Source organism: Akanthomyces muscarius, chromosome 1, assembly GCF_028009165.1.
Source record: "Akanthomyces muscarius strain Ve6 chromosome 1, whole genome shotgun sequence".
In the NCBI taxonomy this organism is placed as follows: domain Eukaryota; kingdom Fungi; phylum Ascomycota; class Sordariomycetes; order Hypocreales; family Cordycipitaceae; genus Akanthomyces; species Akanthomyces muscarius.
Window position 1 is genome coordinate 3,405,618 of NC_079241.1, and position 26,011 is coordinate 3,431,628.

The following is a 26,011-nucleotide window of genomic DNA, read 5'->3' on the forward strand; positions in this document are numbered from 1 at the left end:
CTGACTACGTCCCTTCGCATCTGCACTGTTAGACCCCAGGACCCACCCCTGGCAGCTGGTAGCTCACCATATCACAACGGCCCCAACTACACCATACTCTCAGCCACGCCCACTCAACAAGGAACAAAAAAAATTATAGAAAAAAAAAAAGAAATGCACAGGTGCGAGTTGAACAAACCTCTACGCAGACTCGTCGTAGCTTTGCAGTCCCATATAGCCTTTCCAGTCCCCCACCACACTCAAAATCGCTCCAACCTCCTCCTCCCGAGATCCCCACCAGAAGCTCAAGATGGGCAAACGGCTAGCGCACAGCTCTGCGTCGCTCCCTCGCCGCTCATTGGTCCGGGCCGTCACAGCACCCGTCCAATCGCCCACCCCAGTTCCGATCCGGGCGCTTACAGCAGCCTCACCACTGGCTCCTCCTCCAGCATAACCCCTCTTCCCATGCCGGGCCTCACACTCCATCAAACGGCCCCCCGGCGCCTAGGCCACTGGGCCTCTCTTTAAACCCGGCCAGCGGCCCCCTCCTCCTCTTTGCTTCGCGTCCTTTGACGGTTTGACGTCTTCAACTCTTTTGCGACAGTGCGCATCGACAGAAGAAAGTGAAAGCAGCTGGCCTGGTTTCTCATTAGCTCTGCTGCTGTTGGACCGACTTCACACCGGCCGAATCGACGAGGTCCGACGCACGCCCGACTCGCTACGCAGTCTCCAGCAAAGTCACGAAATTCATTTTTTGGCGGTGACGTCTCGACGCCAAAAAGCCGCTGTCCGGCCTTTTTTCGACCGCGACATATATCGAAAATCAATCATTGTCGCAAGCAGCGCTCGACACGCCCGCGCCGCCCGCGCCATTCATCATGGGCTTCTTCTCAGCCAAGGAGCGGTCCTACCGCCTCGTCCACCGCAAGTGGCCCACGATTTCGCGCAAGGCCACCGTCTGGCTGATGCCGCTCGAGCTCGCCGGCCTGATTTCCGTGCTCGTCATCTACGGCATCGCGCAGCCCGACCTCTACCGCACAAAGATGTGGCAGATTGGCTACGACAACGGCCTCAACTCCAACCCCAACATGATTCTCTACGCCTACGCCAACTTTAAGCCGCTGCCCAAGGTGCCTCTCATCTGGTCCTCCACGTACGTTTTCTTTCCCTTGACTACGACATCACACAACCCAGACGGCTGGCGGCGTCGCTTCTCACAGTCTACTAACATCCGTCACACAGCTTGACCAACTTCAACGTCGCCATCTCCGTCATCTCGCTCTTCTTCCTCCTGGCCAAGCTCATCGCTTTCATCATGAAGCTGTGGTTCCCCATCGTCGCCGTCTTCGTCAACATGGCGCTCCTCGCCCTCTACACCGTCAGCGTCTACGGCCAGATTGGCCCCGACTACGCCGACCCTCGCTATCCCTCGCCCGCCGCCTGGTACTTTCGCCAGGGCTGCGGCCTCGCCAAGCGCTACGGCGCGTACAAGTCTTGCCAGATTGCCCAGGGCTCTCTCGCCGCCACCTTTTACATGCAGTATGTCGTACCCGCGAATGGTGCGATACCGGTGGAAATGCTGTCGTTGCTAACTATTGCTGCTTTTTTAGTGCCTTGTATATACTGAACCTCGGATTTGCCATTTATGCCATGTGGCCGAGAAAGGGAAGCCACTTCGAGGACGAATCAGATGCCGAATCGATTCACAGCACCCCAAACCTCAAGGACACTGAGATGCAGGCCTTCACCTCTACGCCCTTTACTCCTCGCACGCAGGCTTTCCATACCCTTGATAGGAAGCTTCCACTGCGCCAGGAGGTACGCGAATACCGATAATTTAGCTGAGAAGTTTGTATTTTGAACATGTATCAGACAGAGTTGGCAATACGACAACGTCAAAGAGAAATACCCGAAACAAGTCTTGTCGCTTTGAGTAGGTGGCATTTGGCAGATTACTTTAAATCATGAACTAGGCTTTTAATTTATATCTACTCGCGCAACCTGCTTAGCTCTGTAGGGGCTTGTTCATGCCTCCAAACGTAATCATCTTGGTGGTTTGGTACTCGGCGATGCCGTACTTGGACCCCTCGCGACCGAAACCACTCTCTTTGACACCGCCAAACGGCGACGCGACGTCCGAGATGATGCCCGTGTTGACGCCTACCATGCCCACCTCGAGGCTCTCCGCGACGCGGTACACACGCTCCAGATCGCGCGAGAAGAAGTAGCCGGCCAGGCCGACGTCGGACTTGTTGGCCATGGCGACAACGTCGGCCTCAGTCTCGAACGGGAACAGGCCCGCCAGGGGACCAAATGTCTCCTCGGAGGCAATGGCCATGTCGACCGTCATGTCGCGGAGAACGGTGGGCTGGAAAAAGTTGCTGCCGAGGTCGGGCAGCGCCTGGCCGCCGACGAGGAGCTTGGCGCCCTTGGAGACGGCGTCGTCGACGTGCTTCTGGACCTTGTCGATGGCGCGGTCGTGGATCAGCGGGCCGTGGGTCACGCCCTCCTCGAAGCCGTTGCCGACCTTGAAGGCCTTGACTTTTTCGACAAACTTGGTCACAAACTGGTCGTAGATGCCGCGCTGCACGTAGATGCGGTTGGCGCAGACGCACGTCTGGCCAGACGAGCGGAACTTGGAGGCGATGGCGCCAGCGACGGCGGCGTCGAGTTCAGCGTCGTCAAAGACAATGAAGGGCGCGTTGCCGCCGAGCTCAAGAGAGAGCTTCTTCAGGGTGCTAGAGGACTGGCTCATGAGAAGCTTACCGACGCCGGTGGAGCCAGTGAAGGAGACCTTCTTGACAATGGGCGAGGTGGTGAGTTCCTTTCCGACAGCGGGCGTGTTTTCGAGAGAAGCGATGATGTTGACCACACCCTTGGGGATACCGGCGCGGTGCGCCAGCTCAGCGAGGGCCAGGGCAGTGAAGGGAGTCTCGCCGGGGGCCTTGCAGACGACAGTGCAGCCAGCAGCCAGAGCGGGACCAATCTTTCTCGTAATCATGGCGGCGGGGAAGTTCCAGCTATTCTGATAGTTAGTATGCCAGCCAGTATCTGCCCTTAACGAAAGCTAGCTTACGGAGTAATGAGGCCGCAAACACCAACGGGCTCCTTGACGGTCCACACACGGTTGGCAGCAAGCGAGCTGGGGATCGTGTCGCCATAGGTTCGGGGCGCCTCCTCGCTGAACCACTCGAAAAAGTTGGCGGCGTAGGCTGTCTCGCCCTTGGCGTCGGCAATGGGCTTGCCGTTCTCCCAGGTAATGAGCTTGGCAATGTCGTCGGCATTTTCGTTCATGAGGTCGAACCACTTGCGCAGGAGCTTGGCGCGCTCGCGGCCGGTCTGGGTGCGGAACGTCTTGAAGGCCTCGGCGGCCGCCTCAATGGCGCTCTTGGTGTCGTCAACGTCGGCCTCCGCGCTGGTGCCGACAAGTTCACCGGTCGAGGGATCTTGAAAGCAGAGTTAGCGCCGTGCCGATGCTTACCGGCGGAGGAGAGCAGCGAGCTGTGTAAAACCTACCGGTGACCTTGAAGGTCTTGCCAGAGATGGACGGTACGAATTGACCGTTGATGTAGTTTACATTTTGCTTCAGAAGCGAGGGGTCGTTGAGCTGCGTGCGCGAGTTGCGTGTTAGCAGGGTTGCTGCGCGAGACGAACAGCTCGGTCGGCGGCGAGGCGTACCTTGGGGGCCATGGTGGAAGCGTTTCGGGCCAGCGTCATAGACACAGCTGGAACAAAGCGAAGGGTTGATTGGGCTGCAATTCTTTGCAAAAGGGCCATTTCAACAGCTGTGAACGTGAGGGGGCAGAAAACGCTGTGCGTTGTGCGAGTAGCTGCTTCGTCGTGTTAGCTATGTCGTTGGTGATGTCGCCATGACGCAAATGATGGCCGGCGTAGCTAAGAAGCACTCTGGTGGAGCTGGACCTACAATCAACTGCGGCCCGCTGTGTTGGTCTCTTTGGAAATGCAGCAGATATTACCGCGCGAGACTGGCTGCTCTTACTTCTCAGGTCCGAAGGTTGGCGTATGCAGATGCAGAAAGGAAGAGCTGGGGATTTCAGCCGGGATTGTAGCTGGAGCTCCTCTCGCACCGCAGATCGGAGGGATTGCCGGCCGCGGGAATCCGTTGCTCCCCCAGTGGCGCGGGGTGCTGTAGCTACAGGGCGCATCTCCGCTGCAGAGGGCGCTGCGGGGGAGCTGCTGGTGGCCCGCGGAGTGCGGCATCGTAGGTACCTTGGCGAGTGTGGAGTTATCGGGCACGTCGGGGTAGTGGTGCTGTTTTTACTCCGAAGACATTCAGTCGTAATCACGCGACAATTGAGATGGCGAGCCAATTGATTAGTCCAGATGGCAATAGAGATATACATAGCGATTGATGAAGTGAGGCAGAGAAAGAGGGTTAAGACATGGATAGCTGGACGAGGCTGAAAAGAAGGCACATGTGCTCGTCCACACACAGTGAGTGGCTGGTCTACCTGTATGGCAGGCTCCAAGAATGCCTCTTTCTGCCGAGTCGTTTGTTTCTCATGGTTGACCTTCAAATTACCCGCGAGTAATTTTGCCTGAAAACCCAAGACTGTATAGTCCTCGCGCGAGTTAGAACAATTTTCTAGCGAATGTAGAACGAAATTCTGGAGGCGGATCAGTTCAGTCGGCATCTAGAGTATACCGTTTCTCGAATTGGACATCCGCAGCTGTGGATCGAATTTTTACTCACAAGACAATTTTCGCTGATCAAGACCATTACAACTACAGAATAGCATAGAAGCCACTGAAACATACTAATTCAACCTGATTGAGGCGTAAAGAGGTAGCTCCATTCTGCCATGCCTCTATGAGGAGAATTAAGAAAATTGGTAACGAGGTCGTGTAGCGTAGTGGTTATCGCGTTTCGTTTACAGTTATCACCTTCATCCGAAAAGGTCGCAGGTTCGAACCCTGCCACGATCATTTTTTGCCTCTGCCAATTCTTTTTTGCCTCGACAATCGATTTTTGCCTTCATATTCACTCCCAGAAATCCTTTCACCCGGGATCGTACCATTGTCTTTTTCTCTGCGCCGGAAATATAGCCTTTACTAGTCACAGCGTTTGTAACATAGACATCTCTCAGGTGTTTGTATCGAGTACATGCTAACAGAAAAGATGTTAAACAAGCAGTTCGCGAAACGAACTAGCTAGCAGTTTAATCGATTGGGGGTTGCGCATTTAAAGATAGGTTCATTTTCATTTGTAGATATCTTGTACCCGGAAATAAAAGCAAGTAGCAGGTGGTGTGCCGTAGTGTGAATGGAAGCTCCAAGCTGCTCCAGTGCCCCCCACAAAATTTCTTGTCCTACTGTAGCTTCGACTTCAGCTTTGATTTGTTCTTACTTGTTTGTCGCAATTGACTTCTCCGCGCTTCGTTTCTCTCCTTCAACACCGCAGACTTTTCATCTCTCGAACTGCTCCCAGCCATCATGTCTTTGTCCCGCATTACCAGCCAGGCTGCACGCAGTTTGCGGGCGGTTGGTCACATTGAACGGTATACTTTGCTTCCCTCCTGACCAAGGTTTGGTCTGCCGCCGCAACATTACGCATACCGATTGCTGCGCAAAGAAACAAGGACTCTAACAAGCTGAACTCTTGCAGGGCTATGACTACTTCCACCCGACCCGCGCCCCTAGCAGCGTCCGCTCGCCTTGCCCAACCATTCAGCACATCACCATCCCACCTCAAGAAGCGCAAACCCGACACACCCTCGACAAAAGCCTCCTCCTCCTTGACGCCCGCCGCCTCCACCAAAGGCAAGAGCAGCGCTTCCACCACAAGCAGCGGCGACGGCTTTGATCCGCTCGATCTCGACCCCGTCGAGGCAGCCTTTGCCGAAGTCGACGCGCACTTCCAGACCCAAATCCAAAACGTGCTCCACGGCGGGCGCTTCAACCCGAACCAGCTCGGCGCCCTGCCCGTGCCCGTCAAGCCCGACGGCAGCGGCGGCGGCGACGACTCCGCGGCGACCTCGTTCCCGCTGCGCGAGCTCGCGCAGGTCGTCCCGCGCTCCGGCCGCACCGTCTCGCTGCTAGTCAACGAAAAGGCCTACGTCAAGCCCATCATGTCGGCCGTGCAGGCGAGCCCCGACTTCAACCAGCAGCCGCAGCGCGCCGACGACAACGAGCTCGAGCTGCTGCTGCGCGTCGAGATGGAGCGCCCCGAGGAGCTGGTGCGGCGCATCAAGGAGGCCACGCAGGGCTGGCGCGAGCGCGTGCGGCAGGCCCGCACCCGACACGACAAGGCGCTCAAGGAGGCGCGCAAGAGCGGCGCGCTGCTGCCCGACGCCCTGAAAAAGGTGGAAAAAGAGGTGCAGAAGCTGCAGGACAAGAAGATGAAGGAGATTGACAACCTCGAGGCGCAGAGCGTCAAGCAGGTCGGCAGACACTAGATCCCTTGCCCCCCATGGTGGCGGGCACATGTTGACAAGCAGGATGGATGTAAAGGCTGAACTTGTGATGCTTTTGCATTTTGAATCTTTTGTATACTATAGTACATGTATATTGATGAGAGCGTTATAAAAACAAGACAGCTTTAGCTCAAGCTGCAATGATACACCCATTTCTTCTCTTTTTTTCCATCAAATATTTCTCGCTGAATGCGGTTCTCTACCGCAAACATGATATTCCTCGTCCAGTGTGTTTTATACATGTGCGTAGCTCAAGCTACAAGCACTCTCACGCCTTTTCTTCCTTGGCCTTGTTCGTCTCCTTGATCGGCTTCGCAGCCTTTGCCGCAGGCTTCGCCGCCGCAGCGGGGGCAGGCTTCGGAGCTCCCACGAGGCTCTGCAGCTTCTTCTCAAACATGGCCATGGCGCCGGGGCCGTACGTGCCCGCGCGCAGGTGCTGCGAGCGCACGACGCCATGCACATCCGTTGCGAACCGCGGCGGCTCGTGCTCCCCCGCCACGGCCTTGCCGAGGACTGCCCTTTGCACGACGTCGCTGGCGGATGAGAAGATGGTTGTCTCATCCGCCTTGGCTGCAGCACCACCCTCGGCCGCCGCCGCCGTTGCTGCGTGCTTCTTGGTCGTCTGAATCTGCTCCTCGGCCCAGCCTCTCGACTCAGGCGTCGCGAAAAAGGCGAAGCCGTCCTGCTGCACGCGGCCCTCGACGGACGCGGGCAGGTAGCCGGTGGACTTGCCAATCAGGTCGCCGGTGCCGCCGCCCATGGCCTGCAGGCTCTCCATGACCGCGGCGCGGCGGCCGGGCGCGCTGGTGGGCACGGCGGGCGCGTGCTCGAGGATGTCCTCAACGTCTAGCACCGGGTTGTAGCGGCCGGGCTGGCGGAACCGCATCGCCGCGTCAAACGCCGTCTCGGCCTCGTCCATCTTCGCAAAGGGATCGATTGCGTCTTCGCGCCTGCGAGGCGGACGGCCGTCTTGATCGCGACCTCCTCTGCCGCGACCGCCTCTGCCGCCGCGAGCGTTGGCACCACCGCGTCCACGTCCGCCGCGTCCGTTGCCCCGGCCGGCGCCTCCCTGCGTGAACCGGTTAGAGCCGCCTTCGGCAGCAGCAGAGCCGCCACGGCCCTGAAAGCCACCGCGACCTTGGAAGCCACCACGACCTTGAAAGCCACCACGGCCCTCGGAGTTGCCACGGCCGCGGAAGCCGCCTCGACCACGACCCAGGCCCCTGGGCAGGCTGCGGACATCGAGCACCTTGGGGGCTCCAGCGCCGCCGGCAGCGGCAGGAGCATTGCCACCGGTGGGTCGGGGTGCGTTGGGTGACGGCCCGCGGTTATTGTTCTTGACCATGGTGTTTATGGCCGACGCCGCTGCACGGCCGCGCTGGCGGGCGTTCCCTCGTCCGCGGCCGTCGCTGTCGTTGTTGCGGCTGGGGGTGATGGCATCGTCGGCGAGCGATTGCGTCGTGGAAAACTCGCGAAAGTAGTTGCTGAGCGCCTGCCCCGTCTTGAGAAGCTCTGGCCTGGCCCGAGAGCAGACCAGCGAACGAAAAGTCGGCGGGCTCATTGTGTGGTTGTGTGCGCGCGTGCCTGTGTCGACTGCTGGCCTCCAAATTTCCAGAGCTCCTCTCAGGCCAAATTTCTTCTGGGGTGTTGGCGGTGACTAAGCATCCACTACGACGCCTCCATTGATTTCAACAATTTCTACAAATTTATAGGGGAATAGCTACAGCTCTCATGCAGTATTTAATTCAATTCATAGCGATTCTCATATTAAGGAAATTCAAGGGAGGTGTGCTAAATGACCCGCTACATCGGGACTCACGGCCCTCTCCGTTGCATTCATATGCCAATGTGCAGCAGTATCGTATATTCCAACATCCTTGTAATACAGCATCTCAACACGGCCACGTCCAACATGGGAAGGGTGGGCACTAATAGCACAAAGCTGCAAGGTCAAACCACTATACGTCAAATCTTCCCAATCATTGTGGCACTACAAGAAAGCAAAAGAAACAAAACGCCTAGCCAATCGACAATCCGCGTCGATTGCCATCCAACGCCAGTCATACACAGCCAGAGGGGCAAATGTAGGTAAATGTCCACGAAAGCCATAGTAATGTACTCGTGCGGCTCTGTTGCACGGATCCCCCAACTAGATCATCATTTCTACTTGGGGCGCCTGTCGCTGGCGTCGGGGATGTCACCCCTGATGGGAGTGCTGGTGAGCTCAGTCTAGCTCTGAGGTAATCATCGCGCTGGAATGAGAACTATAATGAGCGACGACGACATATCTGAGTGCATGAATCAACTTGTAACTGAATAATACAAGATTCACTATACGCTCTGTGGGTATACACTCGCGGGCTGTTTATGTTAGTACTGAGCTTGCTCAGTTGAGAAATGTGGTACTTACAGGACTGTTAAGCATGTGTTGCCTCTTGTTACGTCCCTTCTTGATATGGCTCTTGAGAGCACTGGAGTCGAGAGGCTTGAGCAACTCAAAGCTGCACAAAAGCTCCGAGTTGACCGACATGACGGCGCCCCAGTTGTCAAATTCGCCGCAGTACTGTGCGATGTTAGTGCAGTTCTTGCAATGCGTAGAGAGCAACTTACGTTTGGCGCACTGAACACAGTGACCAGGACCCGATCGTTGAAGAATTCGTAGCCGTCTTCCACGACCATGTGTGCACGGCAAATGAGGTCAAAGTCGTGCACGGCAAGGAAGTCTGTTATAACCCTCTTGCCAAAACAGTAACTGACTCCTCTTTCGTTTGCTTCCCAGTCTTGTTCCATGTCTGCAGGGTCGGACCAAAGCAAGTCATTGAGCAGACCATAGTCGGGAACATCAGTAGGGCGAGCAATGTTTCGAATATCGTCCATGTGGCTCAGTGCTGGCGAGAGACCGCCGTGAACGCAGAATATCTTGCCAGCAACGATGGCAGCAATCGGCAGGGTGTTGAAGCAGTCAATGAAGGTCTTCCAGATTTTGACGTTGCATCTTCGCTTGCACTCGTCATAGAATCCGTACACTCGTGTAACATTGGCACACTCGTGGTTTCCACGGAGCAGGAAAAAGTTCTCGGGGAACTTGAGCTTGTAGCACAACAATAAAAGGATGGTCTCCAAAGACTGCTTTCCACGATCGACGTAATCGCCGAGGAAAAGATAGTTGGCCATAGGAGGGAAGCCGCACATTTCAAACATTCGAATAAGATCGGTATATTGTCCATGCACGTCACCAACAACCTTGACAGGCGCATCGAGCTCGAGCAGAGCGGGCTGGGAGAGTAATACCTCGCGCGCGCGCTGACAGATGGCAACAATTTCAGCATTCTTCAGGCACACGCTCTTGGTGACTTTGCCGGCATAGCCAGCATCCAAAAGACGCTTAATGTAGTCATCGAGATCCATGTCTTTAATTTCGGACATGGCAACGTTGGAGTTGCTGTCGGCCTTGGTGGATTCGGCCGAAGGTGTCTTGTGCACCACCTGAGTGCTGCCGCTGTCGCGACGGACCAGAATCGATTGCCCAGGAGACTGCAGGTGGGTATTGGCGCTGGCTGCGGCTGCCGAAGGGGGCTGGTCGGAAACATGATCGACCTCACCACTGGCCTGGGCAGCGCTCACGTCGTGAAGACTGCCAGCAGCCTTCGCGCTGGACTGGACGGGCGAGGGCGGCGGCTGCTCGTTGGAGAGCATAGAGTCAGCAATCGACATGTCGGTGGAGCTGTGTTTGAGAGTATTCTCGCCGCGACTGCTGCGAGTCCTTGAGTGACCACTTCTGCCAGATCGGACAGAGGCGGCATCAGGGCCCTTGTCAGAGTCACCATTGCTGAGCAATGTAGAGTTTCTCGGGCTATCGGTCTTGGAGCTCCCAGGGATCTTCGACCTGAGCGAGCGGAATGAACGGGACGATTCTTTGGTATCGCTTCTGCTGATGGAAGGGTAAGACTGAAGGTTTCCGTCGGCCGAGCCAGATTTAGGCGACCCGCCATCGGGCTTGGAGCTTTGGTTGCCCATGGCCGCGATGATGGTCGTGTGACGACAGAGTTCGCTGTGGCTGTCTCAGGCGTCGTTAAGCCGTCAGCGGGTAACGAAAATAATTGCCAGGGGAAGCCAGGCTCTCGAGGAGAAATGCCAGGCTTGGAGAGTTCTGTTGGGGTCGGTAGAGATTTTGTAGTCGCGGAAGAGCGGTGGTGCAGGAGGCGATCGGCGTCAAAAAAGTGCTGAATGGCGAAACATGCGTCGCCGGGCAGGTAACGGGGATCCGGCTGCAGAACGGGATGTTGCGACAGGGGACAAAGAGCAATTTTTGGCAGCGAAACGGTAGCAATAATGACGTCGGAGAGCCCGTGGGATTGTGACGGATGCTGCAGGGCAGGGTAGAAGGTTCGGTACCGAGGCGGGCAGAAATTGACAGGGTCCGGGAATGGCGGAAACTATTCTAAAGCGACAGGTTCATGTCAGCAGAGACATTACATGCAAGATGCAAGAGAATGGAGAGGTGGAATGAGGGGCAGCGCCGAGCAATATAGCATGCGCGTCGCTGTGCAGAAACTGCGACGGCGACAACGGCAGCAGATTTGCGGCTTCGCGGGAGAAGATTGACGGGCAGAGCTAGGCAATGCAAGACAGAGCTAGCAAGGCAATGCAACGACAGGTGGCCGCGTCAATGTACCTGCAGAGGCAGCGACACGACTGCGGACAGAAACGGTTTGCCAAGGCGTCATACAGTCTCAAAGAGCCTGGGCCAATGTCTCGAAGCTGCTGTCTGGGACCCAGGCGGAAATAGCGACAAGCACCCACAGACAGAGGCGAGGCAGCCACCTCGTGTTCCTCCGGGACCCAAAAGATGAAGTCGGCAAACGAGGAGCGGGCGATTGAGAAGGGAAAAGCATGAGGCAGTGCAAAGGACCAAGACGTCAACTGTAGAAGCAAGAAAGCGACATGTCTGGAGCGGGTTCGGCGAAAGCGCAGCGCAAAGAGAATTCGACAACCCAGTAGTGACGGCCGTGTGATGGCAAGAGAAAGAAGCAGAACTTACCAACCGCGTATGATGGCTAGGGGATGGGAGAATAAGGGCGATAGAAGATGGCAATGGAGAAGGAAGCCAAGTAGCGTGCTGTGTGAGATGTGTGACAAAAGTTTATGACTCTGGTAGCTTTTGGCGCGATATGAAGTGGAGGAGGGGGCGAAAAGCGGCGACGGCGATTAAGGTTTCCAGCACAGTGTGGTGCCTCTGTTCGTCGGAACTAGCGAGCCAGCGAGCGAGCGAGAGAGGCAGCGAGAGAGCGCAGCGCGGCGGACAATCAATCTACCACCAACTCCAGCAGGTTTCTGATTAGCGTGTGGCGGCAGCTAGAGGCGTAGGCGGTTTACCAGGTCCCGTCGTTGTTGAGTGTCGCCAGCGAAAAGGTTGAGTGCCGTAGCACTGCAGAGCCACGAGAGCACAGCAGTAGGCTGAGGTGGCGGCGGGGGTACAAGCCGGCGCCGGCCAAGGAATATGTCGAGGCTAGACCTAGAGTCCCTTGTCTTTGCTGCAGGAGATGACGGATGCGACGGGCGGTCGGATACAGATGAGAATGTGTTTACGTTTGAGGCGGGTGAGAATGCAGCAGCTTGCATTTTCTGGTGTTGAGGCGACCAATTCCGGCACAGCCAAGGAAGGACAAACGGCGAAGGCCACAGCGGCCAGCCCTACGGACAACCAGCTCCCCAGGCGGCTCCGGGTGGTGCGAATACAGCGGGCATAGCGGCTACCTCAGGTACAGTCGAGCTTGGAGACTGGTGTAGCGGGGAACTTTTAGGTACCTACCTACCTACCTAGGTAGCTACGAGGTGTGTTTGCCCCCGGTTGCCTGCCTGCCAACTGCCAGCCACTAACACGGCCTTCCATGACAACTGCCCAGCTGCCAGCTGTCACGTCTCACGTTTCATTCCCTCTGCTTCTTCCTTGCTGACCTGCCAGCCTGCCAAACGTACCTCCTACATCTCCCGACATTCCGGATTGTCCTACGCTTCAGCTCCCTCTTCTTCCATATCCAGACATCGTAACCTTGTCGCTCTGCTTCACGGCCTGGGGTCTGGAACACACGCCATCAAAGTCCACGCAGGTCATTCGGCCGCTAATATCCCGCTACCGCCCTCCAACACGCTCCAGCTGTCCGGACACGGCGCTCTTTGCAGCGGGCGTGCCACACTAACCAGGGATGCGCCCCACGTCCGCCCACGGCCCCAACCACTGACGACCCTGCTGCAGCCAGCTCTGTGAAGCCCTTCTGCGGCAACAACGCCTCTGTCTCTGCTTGCTTTTCTTTCCGGCTCTGTCCTGGGTGGGCTGTCGCCATCCTCATCGCTTGACCGACAGCCAAAGCGAGCGACAGGCTGCCAGCTGGGACCAAGGGACACAGCCGCCTCGATACGCTCTGTGCTCTCCCTTTCCTACCCGGCTTGTGCCCGCCCGCCAACCGGTGCCAGGGAATCGGCGCCACCTCTTCCCTCCACCCTCGCCGTCCGTCGCCGTCTACGGAGTCGGAGATGCACGTCTCTTCGGAGGCAACGGTCTTGGTCCCACGCGACCGAATTTCGAGTCACACTTCTCCAACGCACGACACATCTCCATGGGTGAGCCCTGTCGAGCATGTCGCTACGGACGCTGACGAGCCCTGCAGATTCGCTGACCGCTTGCGACACGGAGCTTGACTCTTTGATGCGCGACAGGGCTATTAATTTCGGGCAGCCAAGTTCAATCTTATCGGCGCCCAAATGTAGCGGCCGGTGCGCAGGACACACCGTTGGGCTACCCTGCTTTGGTCGTAGCTGATAAATACTGGCACAGACACATCTCTGTCCTGTTGCCTTGATCCTGTGTTACTGTTGCGAAAGAATGTGCTGCCTGATACCCATCAGAACACTTTCGAGGCGCTCTGGACCGCACGGGGGCCGGCGTGCCGCCAGTCCCGAGCTTCCTCAATCGGTTGCGACGCACTCAAACTGTGTTGTAAGCTCTCCCGTATCTCCGACCGCCGCAGAAATCCGTGACAAAATTCTATCAACATGTACTATCAAGGCCGACTAAGTCCGCCCGAAAGCCGACATCAACAAAGCAAGATTACATGAATCTGCACGTTGCATTTGCGCCAACGCCTGTTACAGGTTAACGCCAGTTGTTACTGGTAGCTAACTACCAGTAGCCTGCAAGCTCCCTGTGCCGGCCAAGTCGCTACTAGTTACCGACTGCCACCGACCTGTAATGCGCCACGCGCACCGAATTTCTCAAATGCCACCGCAGCACATCGTCTTTCAGAACTCCAGATTGCAGCCGGTGGCGTGGCATCGTGGCTTCTAAATTTAGGACGCTCCGCCTAAATGGTGGCGGTGCAGAGCTGTGCCTGGCGACGCGCATCCATTTTACCAGCACTAGCGCCACAAGCTCATGTCATCTGCTTATTTCCAAGTATGCAATATGTGGTAGTCTGCTCATGCACTTATCCAAGGTTCGTCCTATCTCCTAGGCATGTTCTCTTAGAGCCGATCTCTGCATGAAGCAGATCTTCGGCTTCGGGATGTTTCCAATGTGTGGGAAACCACCTCGGCTAAGTCGTCCAGGGGCACCAAATTCCAATGTGAATCGGTGGATCAGACCTCCTGCATATCTGATCTGGATCGTCCCTGCAAGTTTCAAATTCTACACTTTGTAGAAACACGATGCTAATTGTGGTCGCTATGTGCCAATCACTTGGACGGTTGGAAGACAGGTGGACACTACATGGAACAGTGTGCCGTATTCCGCACCCACGAGCCGATCCTCTGTGCAATGACGCACATTGACGAACGTGTAATATCACAGCTGAAGCAATCACGGGCCTTCTGTCCCGTCACTGAATTAGCTTTTTTGAGCTTTGACAGCCATTTATGCTCTACCTGTCCTGCAACAGGCCAACAGGCCTAGACTCTTGGTAGAGCCACTGTCCTTTATGCAACAAAAGCTTGGCTTTTTTCACTGCTCCGCAGATAGACGCCACGACGCCAACTCTACGGAACCAGCTCAAGTGTATCGTGGCAGTGTGTTGCATGCGATATATATAGTACAAAGCTGCTGCGGCTTGGGACAGGCGAGGGCGTACACAGCAGGTGCCCGCATGCGCCATGCCGGCTGACGAATGATTCCTTCACCACGAAGACCAAAGTCGGTCTATCCCGTCCGGCAATTGCAAGAAGAGTATAAAAATTTCCGTCAAGGCTCTTGATTCGACGGCCATTCGGGCCGAGATAGCCACGACGCCAACGCCCGAATCGACGGCACGCGTACGACGGGATGAAGTTGAAACACGTCAGTTAGAGACTGGCCTGGGCAGTCCTCGAGCCTGGCCACCTCGGAGGCCTGCGAGTCAGCGTCGAGCAGGATGGGATGCCAGCCAGCATTGGTGGCCCCAGCGACGTCTTTGGCGTGCTCGTCGCCGACGTACACTTTGCACCAGCTCTGTGCCTGCTCCAGCCTCGGCGCCTCTCCCTCTCGCGCCGTGATAATCCTGGCCAACATGGAATCTGCCGCGTTGAAGATTTGCACATCTGGCTTTTCATAGCCCACGTCGTACGACATGCAGTGAAAGTCGACATCGTAGACGTCCCCCGGACGAGGACTGGCTGCCTCCTCGGATCCGTAGCGTAACGGGCTGACGTTTAGCCCCAAGGAGGACAGGATGCTGGGGACTCGATCGTCCGAATTGGTCACGACGCCAATGACGACCCTGTCGAACCCGTGCTGCGACTTGGGGCGACGCAACGCCCGCAGTGCGGGGACAAGGTCGGGCTGAGCCTCATATCCCTCGTCTGAAGCGAATCGGCGAATGAGCGACGGTACCAACGCTGGTGGGAACGGTTGATTTTCTCGAATCAGTGGTGCAAAAGTTGTATGAATAATCTATTCGATTTTTTGAAGCACGACTCCTGGTTAGCATGGTTGAGGCTCCGGCCTAACAAAGAAGCGAGGCTGCGAAGGGCATTCGGATACATTTGTCCACCATCGCGTGGCACCAAGACCCGCGGCCTTGCCGTAATTAGGATTGAGCCTGCGCTCCTGGCGAATCGCGGCCATGAGATGCGCTTCCAGCTGATTATCGGAAAAGTTGGCGATGCCGCACTGCCGCGCAACGTGGGCATACTGCTGGACTACGGAGCCTTTGGGCGTGAATAGCGTGCCAAAGGCATCAAAGCACAGCAGCAGATTCCGCTTGGCCATGGCGGCGATCAAAAGGTTGCATTCGATGAGTGGTTCAATGGGGGGAACCTAGATTGGCATTTCTTGATCGCTGACGCGGCAACTGGCAGATCGGATGTTGCAGAAAGAGACTACTGATAAGTGGCTGGCACACTGGATAATACGAGCGGCAGAGTTCCGTATGGGAGGGTTGCGTGGCGAGTGGTGTTCATGCTTGTCTGGGCGAGTATTTACGAACGTGGGTTCTGCTAATGTGGGCCAGAAGGTTTAGGTGGTTGGCGCGGTACCAGATGCCAGCTTGCTAGTACTCACGGTGTACCGGGAGCAAGTACTCAGACACCGGACGACAGCTGGTAATAAAGAGGGCTGTAGGAGATGAGCAGTAAAGTCTCAAAAGGGATTAAGCGATTAAAGTCACATTTCCGAACAAGTGTTAGGATTGAATGGAATTATCCCCATGTGGAATACCGCGCAGATACCGCAGCGCGACGGCCGCGCTGCTCGCTGCAGTGTCAGCCTCAGCTGGTGACCCGACCAACGTCATGTCTCGCTGGCTGCGGCTCAGTCATGCCTGGGATGGGTGGCAGGTGGGCTAATAATAACCAGGGGCTTGTGCTTGGCTTGGTAAGAATCTGCGCAGCGCAAGTGCTCTTGGTGCGGCGCGAGGCCTGGCGGTGCTTTATTTTTAGTGGGCTGGCAGCAGGCTTTTCTGAGATTTCCAGTGAGCACTACCTAAACGGTACCTAGGTACCTAGGTACCTAGGTACCTAGGCAGGTAGGTGCCTGTATCAAGGCTGCGAAAGAGGTGCGAGGCAGCCCCCCTGGGTGCTGGACCCCGCTAAATAAAAAGTCTCAAACTCGTCAGCAACTTATCCGTATTGGAGTGCCAACATAGACGAAACTGTCTGCCGCTGCCCAGTGGGGGACGTCGCTGGTACCGGTAGCCATGTTACGGATCAACTCGTACAACGTCGGCTGCTGTGTTGCGCATCATGTCGATTCAAGTTGAGGTTTCTCGGAAGTGGAGGCTGAGCTTATTTTCTTTGTTAAAGCACAGCATACATCATCATCCCGCGCCGCTACTTACCTTATCCCGCAGACTGCAGTGCATTGCCTGTTATAGCGGTGCCCTGCCACGAAGCAGCTGCGCCACCACCCCTGGACCACACCACTGACCAGTGCCAGCCCCAATTCCCCGCTAAAGAAAGCATCCGCTCTACCTTGTTTGGGCATGGACATGTAAATACAGTGGGTGTACCTTGCTGCTTGGGCTGACTCTGATGGCCTGTCCCTTTGTTGCTTCCGTTACGCAGCCTCACATGCACATCATATAAACGAGCCGTCATCCTCCCACTCTTTTTCTGTTCCCTCCCATCTACCGTATTGTCTTGTTTATCATTTGCATCTCGTCGCTCTTCATCTTGCATCTTCATCTTGCATCGCTTAGCCCATCTCGAGCTCACAGCCTCTCTCTACTCTCCTACGAACTCGGCCGCGACTCTCGATTCTTAAACGATCTGCATCTACACAGAGCATAGATCAACAACACACGCAGCACCCAGGCAACCACGCACACACACCACACACTCTCACACACACCTCCACAACCACAACCATGGCCGTCGGCCGTGTCGTTTGCGTGGCTCTGCCACTTCTATTAACAATCGCCTCGATTGCCGCCCTCCTCTACGCCACCCTCGCCGGCGTCGCCCACCACAACACATTCATGTTCAAGGTCGACACCAGAAACCTGACGCTCGATAGGGCGGGCCTCGAGAGTATTGCCAAGGACGCCGGCGTCGACGTGAGCAGTATTGGAAAAGACCTCGGCATCGACATCGACGGCCTGCTTGACAAAGCGACGGGCGGCCAAAACGTCACTGCCAAGGAGCTCAACATCGACTACGTCTTCGAGGTCGACCTTTGGGGCTTCTGCTACACAAAGGACAACAAGCGCAACTGCACCAGCCCCCAGTTCGATTGGGCCTCCCACACCCTCAACGATACCTACCTCAAGAACTTTGACAGCCAGGCTGGTGTCAGCTTTCCCTTGCCCAAGGACATCCAGGAGCCCATCAAGGCTTTCCGCACTGTCATGAAGGTTACCGAGATTGCCTTTATTGCTGCCCTTGTCTTGCTTGGTGTTGAGCTGCTTGTCGGCATCCTGGCAAGCTGCTCGCGCGTCATCTCTTGTCTCACCTGGCTTATTGCTTGCATTACTACTATACTTGTTTTCGCTGCTGCTGGTCTCGCTACCGGAACATCTGCTGCGGTCGTTGGCGCGGTCGAGGCCACTGCCAAGGTCTACGGCGTCAAGGGCGGTATTCAGACTAGCTTCCTGGCTGCCATCTGGATTGCTGCCGCCTTTGCTCTTGGTGCCAATCTCTTCTGGGTCTTCACCATTTGCTGCTGCAAGCCCGACCACGGTCGCGCTCGTAGCGTCCGCAACCGTGACAGCTATGGCGATGGCGAGAAGCTCATGCCCACGCGCGCTTACGCCCCTCTTGGAACCGAGCACGAAATGACGGGCTTCCAGCAGCAGCCCGCGCACCACGCCGGCTACAACAATAGCGCCTACTACAATGGCCAGCCGGCTCGCTACCCTGCCGGCAACGGCCGCTCAGATCTGGCTTACGAGCCTTACTCCCACCGCGCATAAACAGGCCGGCCGCCTCTTGTGCTTCTTTCCTTTTACCCTTGTTTTCGAGCGAAAATAGTAGTTTAGACACTGGCGTTTTTTTTTTTGGAAACGGCATACGTCGCTTGACGTTGCTCATGATCACGGACAGATATCTTTACGCGCATAGATAGTGGGCACAGCCCGCACTAGAATTTATTAACGCTATCACAATATAACGAACCATCAGATTCATATGTAAATTATGAAACGCCCATGGTGAAATGCGGTATAATTTGCGTAGTCCAACTGCATTTCTGTGAGTCCAGGCACGCCGGCGGCCTGGAGCCACCTACTTTGCACCATCCAGAACTTTGCTGTGGAGCAAATTTTTGAGCTCTGTACAACTCGTCACACGACAAAGCTCTGCGACTAGATGGCAGGCAAGCAGACGTAACTAACCTTGTTAAAAACAAAAAACACATTGTGAATTCGGACGGCTGATGCTGCATGCGTGTGCCGGCGCTACCCCATGACAGCACAGTTTGAGGAGTTGTGCCCCTCCACAATGGCAGTACGTTGAACCGCCGCAACCTACCAGGCGGCCATCCAGCCCAACAGCAGGCATGATCTCATACGATCTTGGGCTTATAAGAAATCATATAAGATGCTAACATAGTTTAGGGCAGCAATGCCATGGAGCTCAAAAGGGAGCTCGCGCAGGTGCCCATCACCGCCGTGGCCTTTTATAGGGATGCCGCCAGCAATGCCCTGCACGTGCTTGCCAGCGAGGACACGGATCTCGTCGTCTACCGAGTCTCTGGCAATGACAACGTCTCTGCGAAGCATGATGTACAAAAACCCCTGGCGCGTGTACGGATACTGAGCGCGCAGCCCATCCACGGCATCTACGTGCACCAGCCTGAGGGCAGTGATCCGTCGGCTGGCCGTGTGCTACTTTGGGGCGGCTCTTCTGTCGCCATGCTCAAAGTTTCAGATTTGGATCTACAGGGTCAAGGGAGCGCGAGCCCGTCAAAACGAGTGGCGCGCCTGCGTGCGCCGGACTGGATCTACGACGGCGCCATATCTATAGCCGACGAGAACCTCGCCGTGCTCGTGACCGCGCACAACGAGGTCATCACCGTGCGCTTCGACGAGCACGCCGCCACGGCCGTGCTGTCGTCAACGCTGGTATCGCCGTCGCGGCCCATGCTGTACGCGGCCAACGTATGCTGGACGTCACCGACGGACGTGCTCGTCGCGGCGGGCACCGTCTTTGGCGACATTCTCGTCTGGATGCACACGTTTGACGCCGACTCGTCGCCGCGCACGCAGCAGACGACCAGGCCGAGGATGCTGTACTCGCTGTCGGGACACGAAGGGTCGATCTTTGGCGTGCACATGTCGCCGCTGATGGAGATGCCGGATGGATCTGCGGTGCGGCTGCTGGCGAGCTGCAGCGACGACCGCACAATTCGGCTATGGAACATTACGGAGAGCGGAGCTGGGGAGGGAGATGTGGCAGTGTTGGATGCAGTGGGAAAGGTGGAAGCGTCAGACACGGGATTTCGATGCGCGCCGGCGGTGTATGGAGAAGACGGCGCCGGTGCCAAAGGTCGTGCCGACCTCTCGCCTGTCGCAACGGCCATGGGTCACGCATCTCGCATCTGGGGCGTAAGGTTCGGCCTTCCCAGCACTACATCACTCACAGATTCCCAGAGACAGCTTTGGGGAGGCGCAGAGAACAAGGGTCTGCTGTCTGTGTACTCGTTTGGCGAGGATGCAACGGTGCAGAAGTGGACGGTGGATATTGTGGCCGCGCTGCAGATGCCGCAAAGCGCAGCGCTCGTCCACAGCAAGACGTATACGCTACACGACGGCAAACACCTGTGGTCGAGGAACATCTTTTGCAGCGTAGAGGACGGCGTGGCGACGACACATGTCCTGGCCGGCGGCGCGGACAGCAAAATCACGCTCGTCAAGGACACGGCCGATGTGGCCGGGAACACCAAGACGTACAACGGTGCAGAAACGTGGGAAATTGACGACATTGTATTGGCGACAGAGCCGCCTCAAGCGGGAGCTAAGCAGCGCAAGGAAGTTATTGGTCGATATGACTTTGTCACGCCCGACATCCTGCTGGCCGTGAGCAACATGGGCAAAGTGCTGCTGGCTACCTTTGACGGCAAAGACGCCACCTGGGAGGAGCTCTCCGTGGAGGACGAGGCTACGCGCGAGGACATGAAGAATATCTACGCCCTCAAGACTGTATCCTACGGCGGCGCTCTGCTGGGCTCCATCACCGGCGGGGTGTACTACTTTGGTCTGCGCGACAGGCGCATGGTCAAGGCAGCCACTCTCGCAGGTCGCGTGGTGGAGATGAATACGCTGTCTAAGACCTTCCAGGGAGCTGCGGGGGATGCAGAAGCCATTATTCATCTGCACCGCGATGCCGCCTCGGTCCATCTCACAATAGACCGGGAGACGGGCGCGGTCAAGAGCCAGGAGGAGATTGTCGGTCTCGACAGCCGCTTCGTCGCCATCTCGGCCGCGCGCATCGACGACTTACTAGCTATTGGCTCTCGTCACGGCTGGATCGCGCTTCTACGACGAGATGCTGACACCGGCGCATTCCGCCCGATCCTCAACCTGCCTCCCGCCAGCGGCGACGCTGTCACCGCTATTGTACCACTGCCGCCGAGTCCAACGGCACCGGCTGCCCGTCGTACAAAGTACATCCTCACAACCAGCCGCGACGGCAAGTATCGCATCTTCCAACTCCACGTTGGCAATGGCGAGGATGGCGCCGCGCACATGACGCTGCTCCACGAGACGGCGCCGCCGTTTGGGCCGTGGATCGAGGGCGCGTGGTTCACCGACGACCCGGCGCCGGAGCTGATCCTGTACGGGTTCCGCAGCAAGGACTTTGTGGTGTGGAACGAGACGCGCCGCGAGGAGCTGGCGACGATGGACTGCGGCGGCGCACACCGCACCTTTCGCCTGGCCTACGACGCGCAGGACGCCAGCCGGGTGCGGTTCGCGTTTACGCGCACGTCCAGGCTCGTGGTGCACTCGCAGCGCGGCGTCTTCTACGAGCTGGTGCGGCTTGGCCAGCACGGGCGCGAAATTCGCTCGCTGGCGGCGGCTGGGCGCTACGTGGCGACGGGCGCCGAGGACACGAGCATCCGGCTCTGGGAGCCCGATGTTGGTGGCGGCGTGGCAATGATGCAGCACAGGGCGTACTTGAAGCGGCACGTGGTCGGCCTGCAGAAGCTGCAGTGGATGGGCGACGAGCACCTCTTCTCCAGCGGCGGCAACGAGGAGCTCTTTGCGTGGCGCGTGCGGACGCTCGACTCGGCGTACGCGGGCCGCGTGGCCGTCGTCTGCGAAGGCGTGTTTGCGGACAAGAGCCCGGTGGGCGACCTCCGGATCATGGACTTTGACGTGTCGCCGGACGGCGGCGGCGACGAGCGACAAGGCAGCACGCTCGTCACCATGGCGTTTTCCAACTCGGCGCTCAAGACGTACCGCTACACGGCGGCAGGCGGCTTCGCGCTCGTCTGCGAGGGCTTGTATACTGGTGCCTGTCTGACGCAGGCGCGGCATCTGGAGACGAGTGACGCGACGGGCGGGTTGCACGTCGTCACGGCGTCGACGGACGGCCACATCGCGCTCTGGCGCGGCAGCAGCAGCAGTGGGAAGTACGAGCTCATGCAGACGCTTAGGGTGCACCAGAGCAGTGTCAAGAGCCTGGCCATGACGAGGCTAGCTGGCGGACGTCGCGGGTCCGGCATCGTGACGGGCGGAGACGACAATGCGCTTGCATGGACGCTGTTAAAGCGAGAGGAGGAGGAACACTCCACTGCCGCTGCAGGGCTGGCCTGTTACCAGGCCGAGCTTGGCACCATGGTGAGGAGAGCGCACGCGGCGGCCATTACGGGAATAGCTCTCCTGGAAGAAGAGCAGAATAGTAGTAATACTGGGGAAACAAGGTGTGTGAGCGTGAGCAACGACCAATGGGTCAAGACATGGAGGATGCGCGAGGGCGTCGACGGGATGGAATTGTTGGGCGAAACGTACAGCGGCGTGGCGGACGCTGGCGATGTCGTCGTATTGGAAGGAAGTGGTGACTCCCGACGACGATCGGTGATGGTTGCGGGCGTAGGGCTGGAGATTTGGCGCCTGGAGTCAGGTTGATTCCGCAGCAACCGCATGCTTTAATTTGCCATTTACGAATACAAATGATGATGATTGAGTAATCACAGGCTGGAAAATGGATAGGAATGGAAGAAAATCAGGAAATAGAGAAGATTATGGAATCAAGAGGGCTTTGTGTAAAGTCATTTGGCTTGTAGGGTCAAGCCGCGAGAGGTTTTATCTTGTAACGTGGTTGTTTGCCGAAGAGAAGCGGCTGCCAATCGCAGGAAAAACGAAAAATAACAAACACGGGAAAATAAAGTGAAACGTGAAAACCAAGTTTCACCAGAAGCCAACAGGATGAAAGTGAGGGCAATATACGTCTTGACATTTCGCCTGACCTTGCTCTGCTTGCGGTGAAGAATCTTTATACGATTAGGGTGACGACTAGAATGATGATGGCCAAGCTAAACGCGGGCCCGAGCATGATACTAATGAACAGTGCCAGAAGCCACATCATGAATGTGAACCAACGATCAAGTTCCGACGCATGAGGCCGATCTTGTCGTCCTTCAACGCAGAACCGGAAGTGGGCGGTGAAAATCAGCGCAGCGCCACAGGCGAGGACGAGCAGGTCTTCTTTTGAAAAGCTTAGTATATGGGCGCTAACAGACACACAGAAAACTTACGGTTTTGGTGCACCACCTCCTCTGGGTAGTAGTCGTCCATTGTGGTGTGAATAGTCGTGGGGTGCGGTTTTGTAATGCAGGTGAATTGGAGCAAAAGAGTGCCAAAATTGGTACAAGTTTTCTGAGATGACAATTTTTCGTAAAATGGTAGTGGACAACAGATGTTTAAAGAAGAGGAAAAGCGTGAGAAGAGGGTGGAAGGGGGTTATTCTTCATTTGTCTCTTGTTACTTTTGTGGCTGTTGTGGCAGACCGTGGCCTCGAACTTTCACTTCATTATCGACTTTGTCAACATGATCAGGCGCGAATACGAGCATTAAGAGGATCGACTCGCTTTAAACCAACTTGATGCTCACATATCTAGTAGTCGCTTTTGGGGTTTTAGATGCCGATGATTCGTTGCCAAGCGATTTATTGAAGTGTACTGCCGCTCTATTTCAGCATAATTTGAAAGTTTTCCTCTAGTCAAGGATGAAAACCAAAACAGCAAAGATAGCCAGCACAGCACACCACTTTTCTTAACGGCCTTTCGAAATTAGCGGTAAACTTGGCACCATTCTTCCTATAACAGCTTATTCTTTGCTGTTACTCCTTTTCGTTATTTCTGTTGTCCATCCTATCTTATAGCTATTGGCCATTTCTTCTCGATACTTCTCGATAAAAAGTCGGGCGGCTACAGTGCATTATCCCCGAACTGTAGATTCTACAGTTTCTTTCTAGACGGCGTGTTGTCGATCTACATTGTTTTAGAAGCGAAAATGGAAAGCAGTAGTAGCGAGACGCAGGGGTTTGAAAACAAGCCCTTCGTGTCTACGTCTGGCTACTTTTCCTTTCTTGCAGCCCTTGCCACTTATACACTTGCCAACAGAATGTGGGCTCATCGTCGTTGGCCTCGGCAGCAGCAGGGCCGTCTTGAGAGACTGTTGCCAAAATCGAACAGAAGGGCACTGGAGCAGCCCAGTTTGCATCGGGCCATTACAGCCCCGAATATGGCAGCACTCGAGAGTCAATCATGCTTTCGAAATGTGGTCACTCGGAAAAAACAATTGACCGTCTACAACACATCAGAGGCAGAGTGGTCGACCTGCGGTGCCAACAGAGTCAGACTGTCTTGTAAGTCCTTGTATAAGTAATAGAGAATACATGGCTTGTCCGCTCCCCGCGGATACGAGAGAAAATTCGGCCGGCCAGCCCCAGCCAAAAATGTCATTCCCCAATGAGGGTCATGTATATTTTGAGTTCTTTATGACTCTGCGAGGCTTGGCGCCAACGTACGCCAATACGTCTCGGAGTATAGACGCCACGGGCGCAACTTACAGGCTCTCGCGCGTGCTCATGACCTGTGGCTGCCATGTGTGCCCTCCCGCCTTTTGAGCAGGAACCGGGCATCCGGTACGGGGTCTCGTGAGCACATGGCTGAATCAAGATGCCGTCACACCGTCAAGCAGCCCAGACCACGTCCTCAGCTTGGCGACGAGCCACGCTGCGGCGAGTAGCGGCTTGATCTTCTATAACAACTATCAAACAAAATAGAAGAAACATCCATGTAGCCCATTTGATTCGTCCATCCAGATTGCAGAGAGGACTTGTTCTGGTCCCGGGCGACTGGGCTAATAATAGAAACCCGGCCAATAGAGTCCAAATGCGGTAGCGCTGGGTCCTCGGAAGCCGCCGTTGCCAAGTTTCCACAGTCTGGTCTCGCGAATGCCGCATTTTTACGGATACCAATACCTATAATACTTATTCTGTCTCTGTCCTATTAGGCAGGACAAGGCATCCAAAGAAAATCAACAGGGCTTTGGTAGATATGCGGACCATGTCCGCGGTCGCCCATCCGTAAGCCTCGGCAGAGGTGGGAACCCGAACCGGTGACGCCGAACAGCGCTGGGGAGGCGGACTCTGTGCAACCAGTTCTTAGCGCGTTTCTTTTTTGGGATGCGTCTCCGATCCCAGTGTTCCGTGTAATGTTTGGAGTTGCAGCCATGTGCTGAGCATTGGCACCGGTACGAGCGATCGGAAATGAAAAGAAACAAATGCATGCATGAAATCGGCCAACGTCGGCGGAAGAAGCAGGAGGTATGCCGCCACTTGTCACCTCATTGCTTATCCTTCCTCAGGCACAGCCAGGCATACAGCCGTATCTCTCGTAGGGCTCTGGAAACTAGCCGTGACACACATCAAAAGGAGAGTCGACACAAAGATGAAACCTGCGCGGCCAATTTTTCTCCTCTCAGATGCGGTCTTCAGGGCGAGCGATGCCGCGGGCAATTGCCGTCGTCGGTGTCTGATACTTGGAGTCCCATCGCAATACCCGGGACTTTGGGACAGGGCTGCCAAGCACCATACATCTGCCACTGCAACGTAAAAACAGGGCCGATCTGGTCGATGCAGGGCAGGCGTCTGATGGGTTTACTCGCTAGTGGTCTTGGGGGGGTTCCATGCTTCCTCTGGGCCGAGCTAGATTCTTCTGCGGCCCAAGACTGAGCCCACAGCTTGATTCAGTCAAGGTAGCATCGAGATACAACCGTGTGCCTGCCATCTGCCTACCATCCATCGGTGTGGACGAAACCTCCTCAAACATCCCAGTGGTTGCTTTCCAAACATTGCAGCTAGTAGCATCTGTACTTTGGCCGTCCCACCTAGCGTAGATACTGGGCAAAGGCACAGGGGGCCGCCAAGCCGAATGCCTGGTCGGAGATATTGTAGCATCGTGACAGCTTTTTCTCTCACGCGACATGTTCAGATGAGGAGGGGAACCGGGTCGCTATTCTGTCGAGGAAAGAGAGACATCCACCGGTCCGCGCAATTTCGCCCTGAACTCGAAGCCTGGCAATATCCACACAGCCAGCTCCGTCGTCAGGGTCGTGGCGGTCGCGGAACCACTTTAACACCAGTGAAGAGAGAGAGAATGTCATGGTCAAAGCGCGCTGAGCGTCTCT

The 26,011-nt window shown here is 56.2% G+C and overlaps 10 protein-coding genes across 10 annotated transcripts; 4 read left to right on the forward strand and 6 right to left on the reverse strand.

The window, feature by feature from the left end:
• Positions 1-857: 857 nt before the first annotated feature.
• LMH87_006130 (uncharacterized protein) lies at positions 858-1,947 on the forward strand (the record flags this gene model as incomplete). The annotated part of the gene is made up of 4 exons (XM_056203968.1): positions 858-1,132; positions 1,222-1,518; positions 1,590-1,797; positions 1,852-1,947. The coding sequence occupies 4 exons, from the start codon at positions 858-860 to the stop codon at positions 1,945-1,947; spliced, it is 876 nt and encodes a 291-aa protein (XP_056059371.1).
• A 37-nt stretch (positions 1,948-1,984) lies between these two features.
• LMH87_006131 (uncharacterized protein) lies at positions 1,985-4,145 on the reverse strand (the record flags this gene model as incomplete). The annotated part of the gene is made up of 5 exons (XM_056203969.1): positions 1,985-2,999; positions 3,056-3,425; positions 3,496-3,586; positions 3,658-3,812; positions 3,905-4,145. The coding sequence occupies 5 exons, from the start codon at positions 4,143-4,145 to the stop codon at positions 1,985-1,987; spliced, it is 1,872 nt and encodes a 623-aa protein (XP_056059372.1).
• Positions 4,146-5,433: 1,288 nt separating this feature from the next.
• On the forward strand, positions 5,434-6,395 carry LMH87_006132 (uncharacterized protein; the record flags this gene model as incomplete). The annotated part of the gene is made up of 2 exons (XM_056203971.1): positions 5,434-5,498; positions 5,606-6,395. The coding sequence occupies 2 exons, from the start codon at positions 5,434-5,436 to the stop codon at positions 6,393-6,395; spliced, it is 855 nt and encodes a 284-aa protein (XP_056059373.1).
• A 286-nt stretch (positions 6,396-6,681) lies between these two features.
• Positions 6,682-7,974, reverse strand: LMH87_006133 (uncharacterized protein; the record flags this gene model as incomplete). Its single annotated transcript, XM_056203972.1, has 1 exon — positions 6,682-7,974. The coding sequence occupies one exon, from the start codon at positions 7,972-7,974 to the stop codon at positions 6,682-6,684; it is 1,293 nt and encodes a 430-aa protein (XP_056059374.1).
• A 770-nt stretch (positions 7,975-8,744) lies between these two features.
• On the reverse strand, positions 8,745-10,430 carry LMH87_006134 (uncharacterized protein; the record flags this gene model as incomplete). Its single annotated transcript, XM_056203973.1, has 3 exons — positions 8,745-8,774; positions 8,824-8,976; positions 9,024-10,430. The coding sequence occupies 3 exons, from the start codon at positions 10,428-10,430 to the stop codon at positions 8,745-8,747; spliced, it is 1,590 nt and encodes a 529-aa protein (XP_056059375.1).
• Positions 10,431-10,849: 419 nt separating this feature from the next.
• Positions 10,850-12,035, reverse strand: LMH87_006135 (uncharacterized protein; the record flags this gene model as incomplete). The annotated part of the gene is made up of 4 exons (XM_056203974.1): positions 10,850-10,854; positions 11,455-11,470; positions 11,729-11,734; positions 11,790-12,035. 4 exons carry the CDS (start codon positions 12,033-12,035, stop codon positions 10,850-10,852), a joined length of 273 nt encoding a protein of 90 aa, XP_056059376.1.
• A 2,611-nt stretch (positions 12,036-14,646) lies between these two features.
• On the reverse strand, positions 14,647-15,651 carry LMH87_006136 (uncharacterized protein; the record flags this gene model as incomplete). Its single annotated transcript, XM_056203975.1, has 2 exons — positions 14,647-15,333; positions 15,424-15,651. 2 exons carry the CDS (start codon positions 15,649-15,651, stop codon positions 14,647-14,649), a joined length of 915 nt encoding a protein of 304 aa, XP_056059377.1.
• A 1,594-nt stretch (positions 15,652-17,245) lies between these two features.
• On the forward strand, positions 17,246-18,289 carry LMH87_006137 (uncharacterized protein; the record flags this gene model as incomplete). Its single annotated transcript, XM_056203976.1, has 1 exon — positions 17,246-18,289. The coding sequence occupies one exon, from the start codon at positions 17,246-17,248 to the stop codon at positions 18,287-18,289; it is 1,044 nt and encodes a 347-aa protein (XP_056059378.1).
• A 526-nt stretch (positions 18,290-18,815) lies between these two features.
• Positions 18,816-22,444, forward strand: LMH87_006138 (uncharacterized protein; the record flags this gene model as incomplete). Its single annotated transcript, XM_056203977.1, has 2 exons — positions 18,816-18,821; positions 18,932-22,444. 2 exons carry the CDS (start codon positions 18,816-18,818, stop codon positions 22,442-22,444), a joined length of 3,519 nt encoding a protein of 1,172 aa, XP_056059379.1.
• A 367-nt stretch (positions 22,445-22,811) lies between these two features.
• LMH87_006139 (uncharacterized protein) lies at positions 22,812-23,113 on the reverse strand (the record flags this gene model as incomplete). Its single annotated transcript, XM_056203978.1, has 2 exons — positions 22,812-23,023; positions 23,074-23,113. The coding sequence occupies 2 exons, from the start codon at positions 23,111-23,113 to the stop codon at positions 22,812-22,814; spliced, it is 252 nt and encodes an 83-aa protein (XP_056059380.1).
• Between the last annotated feature and the right edge of the window lie 2,898 nt (positions 23,114-26,011).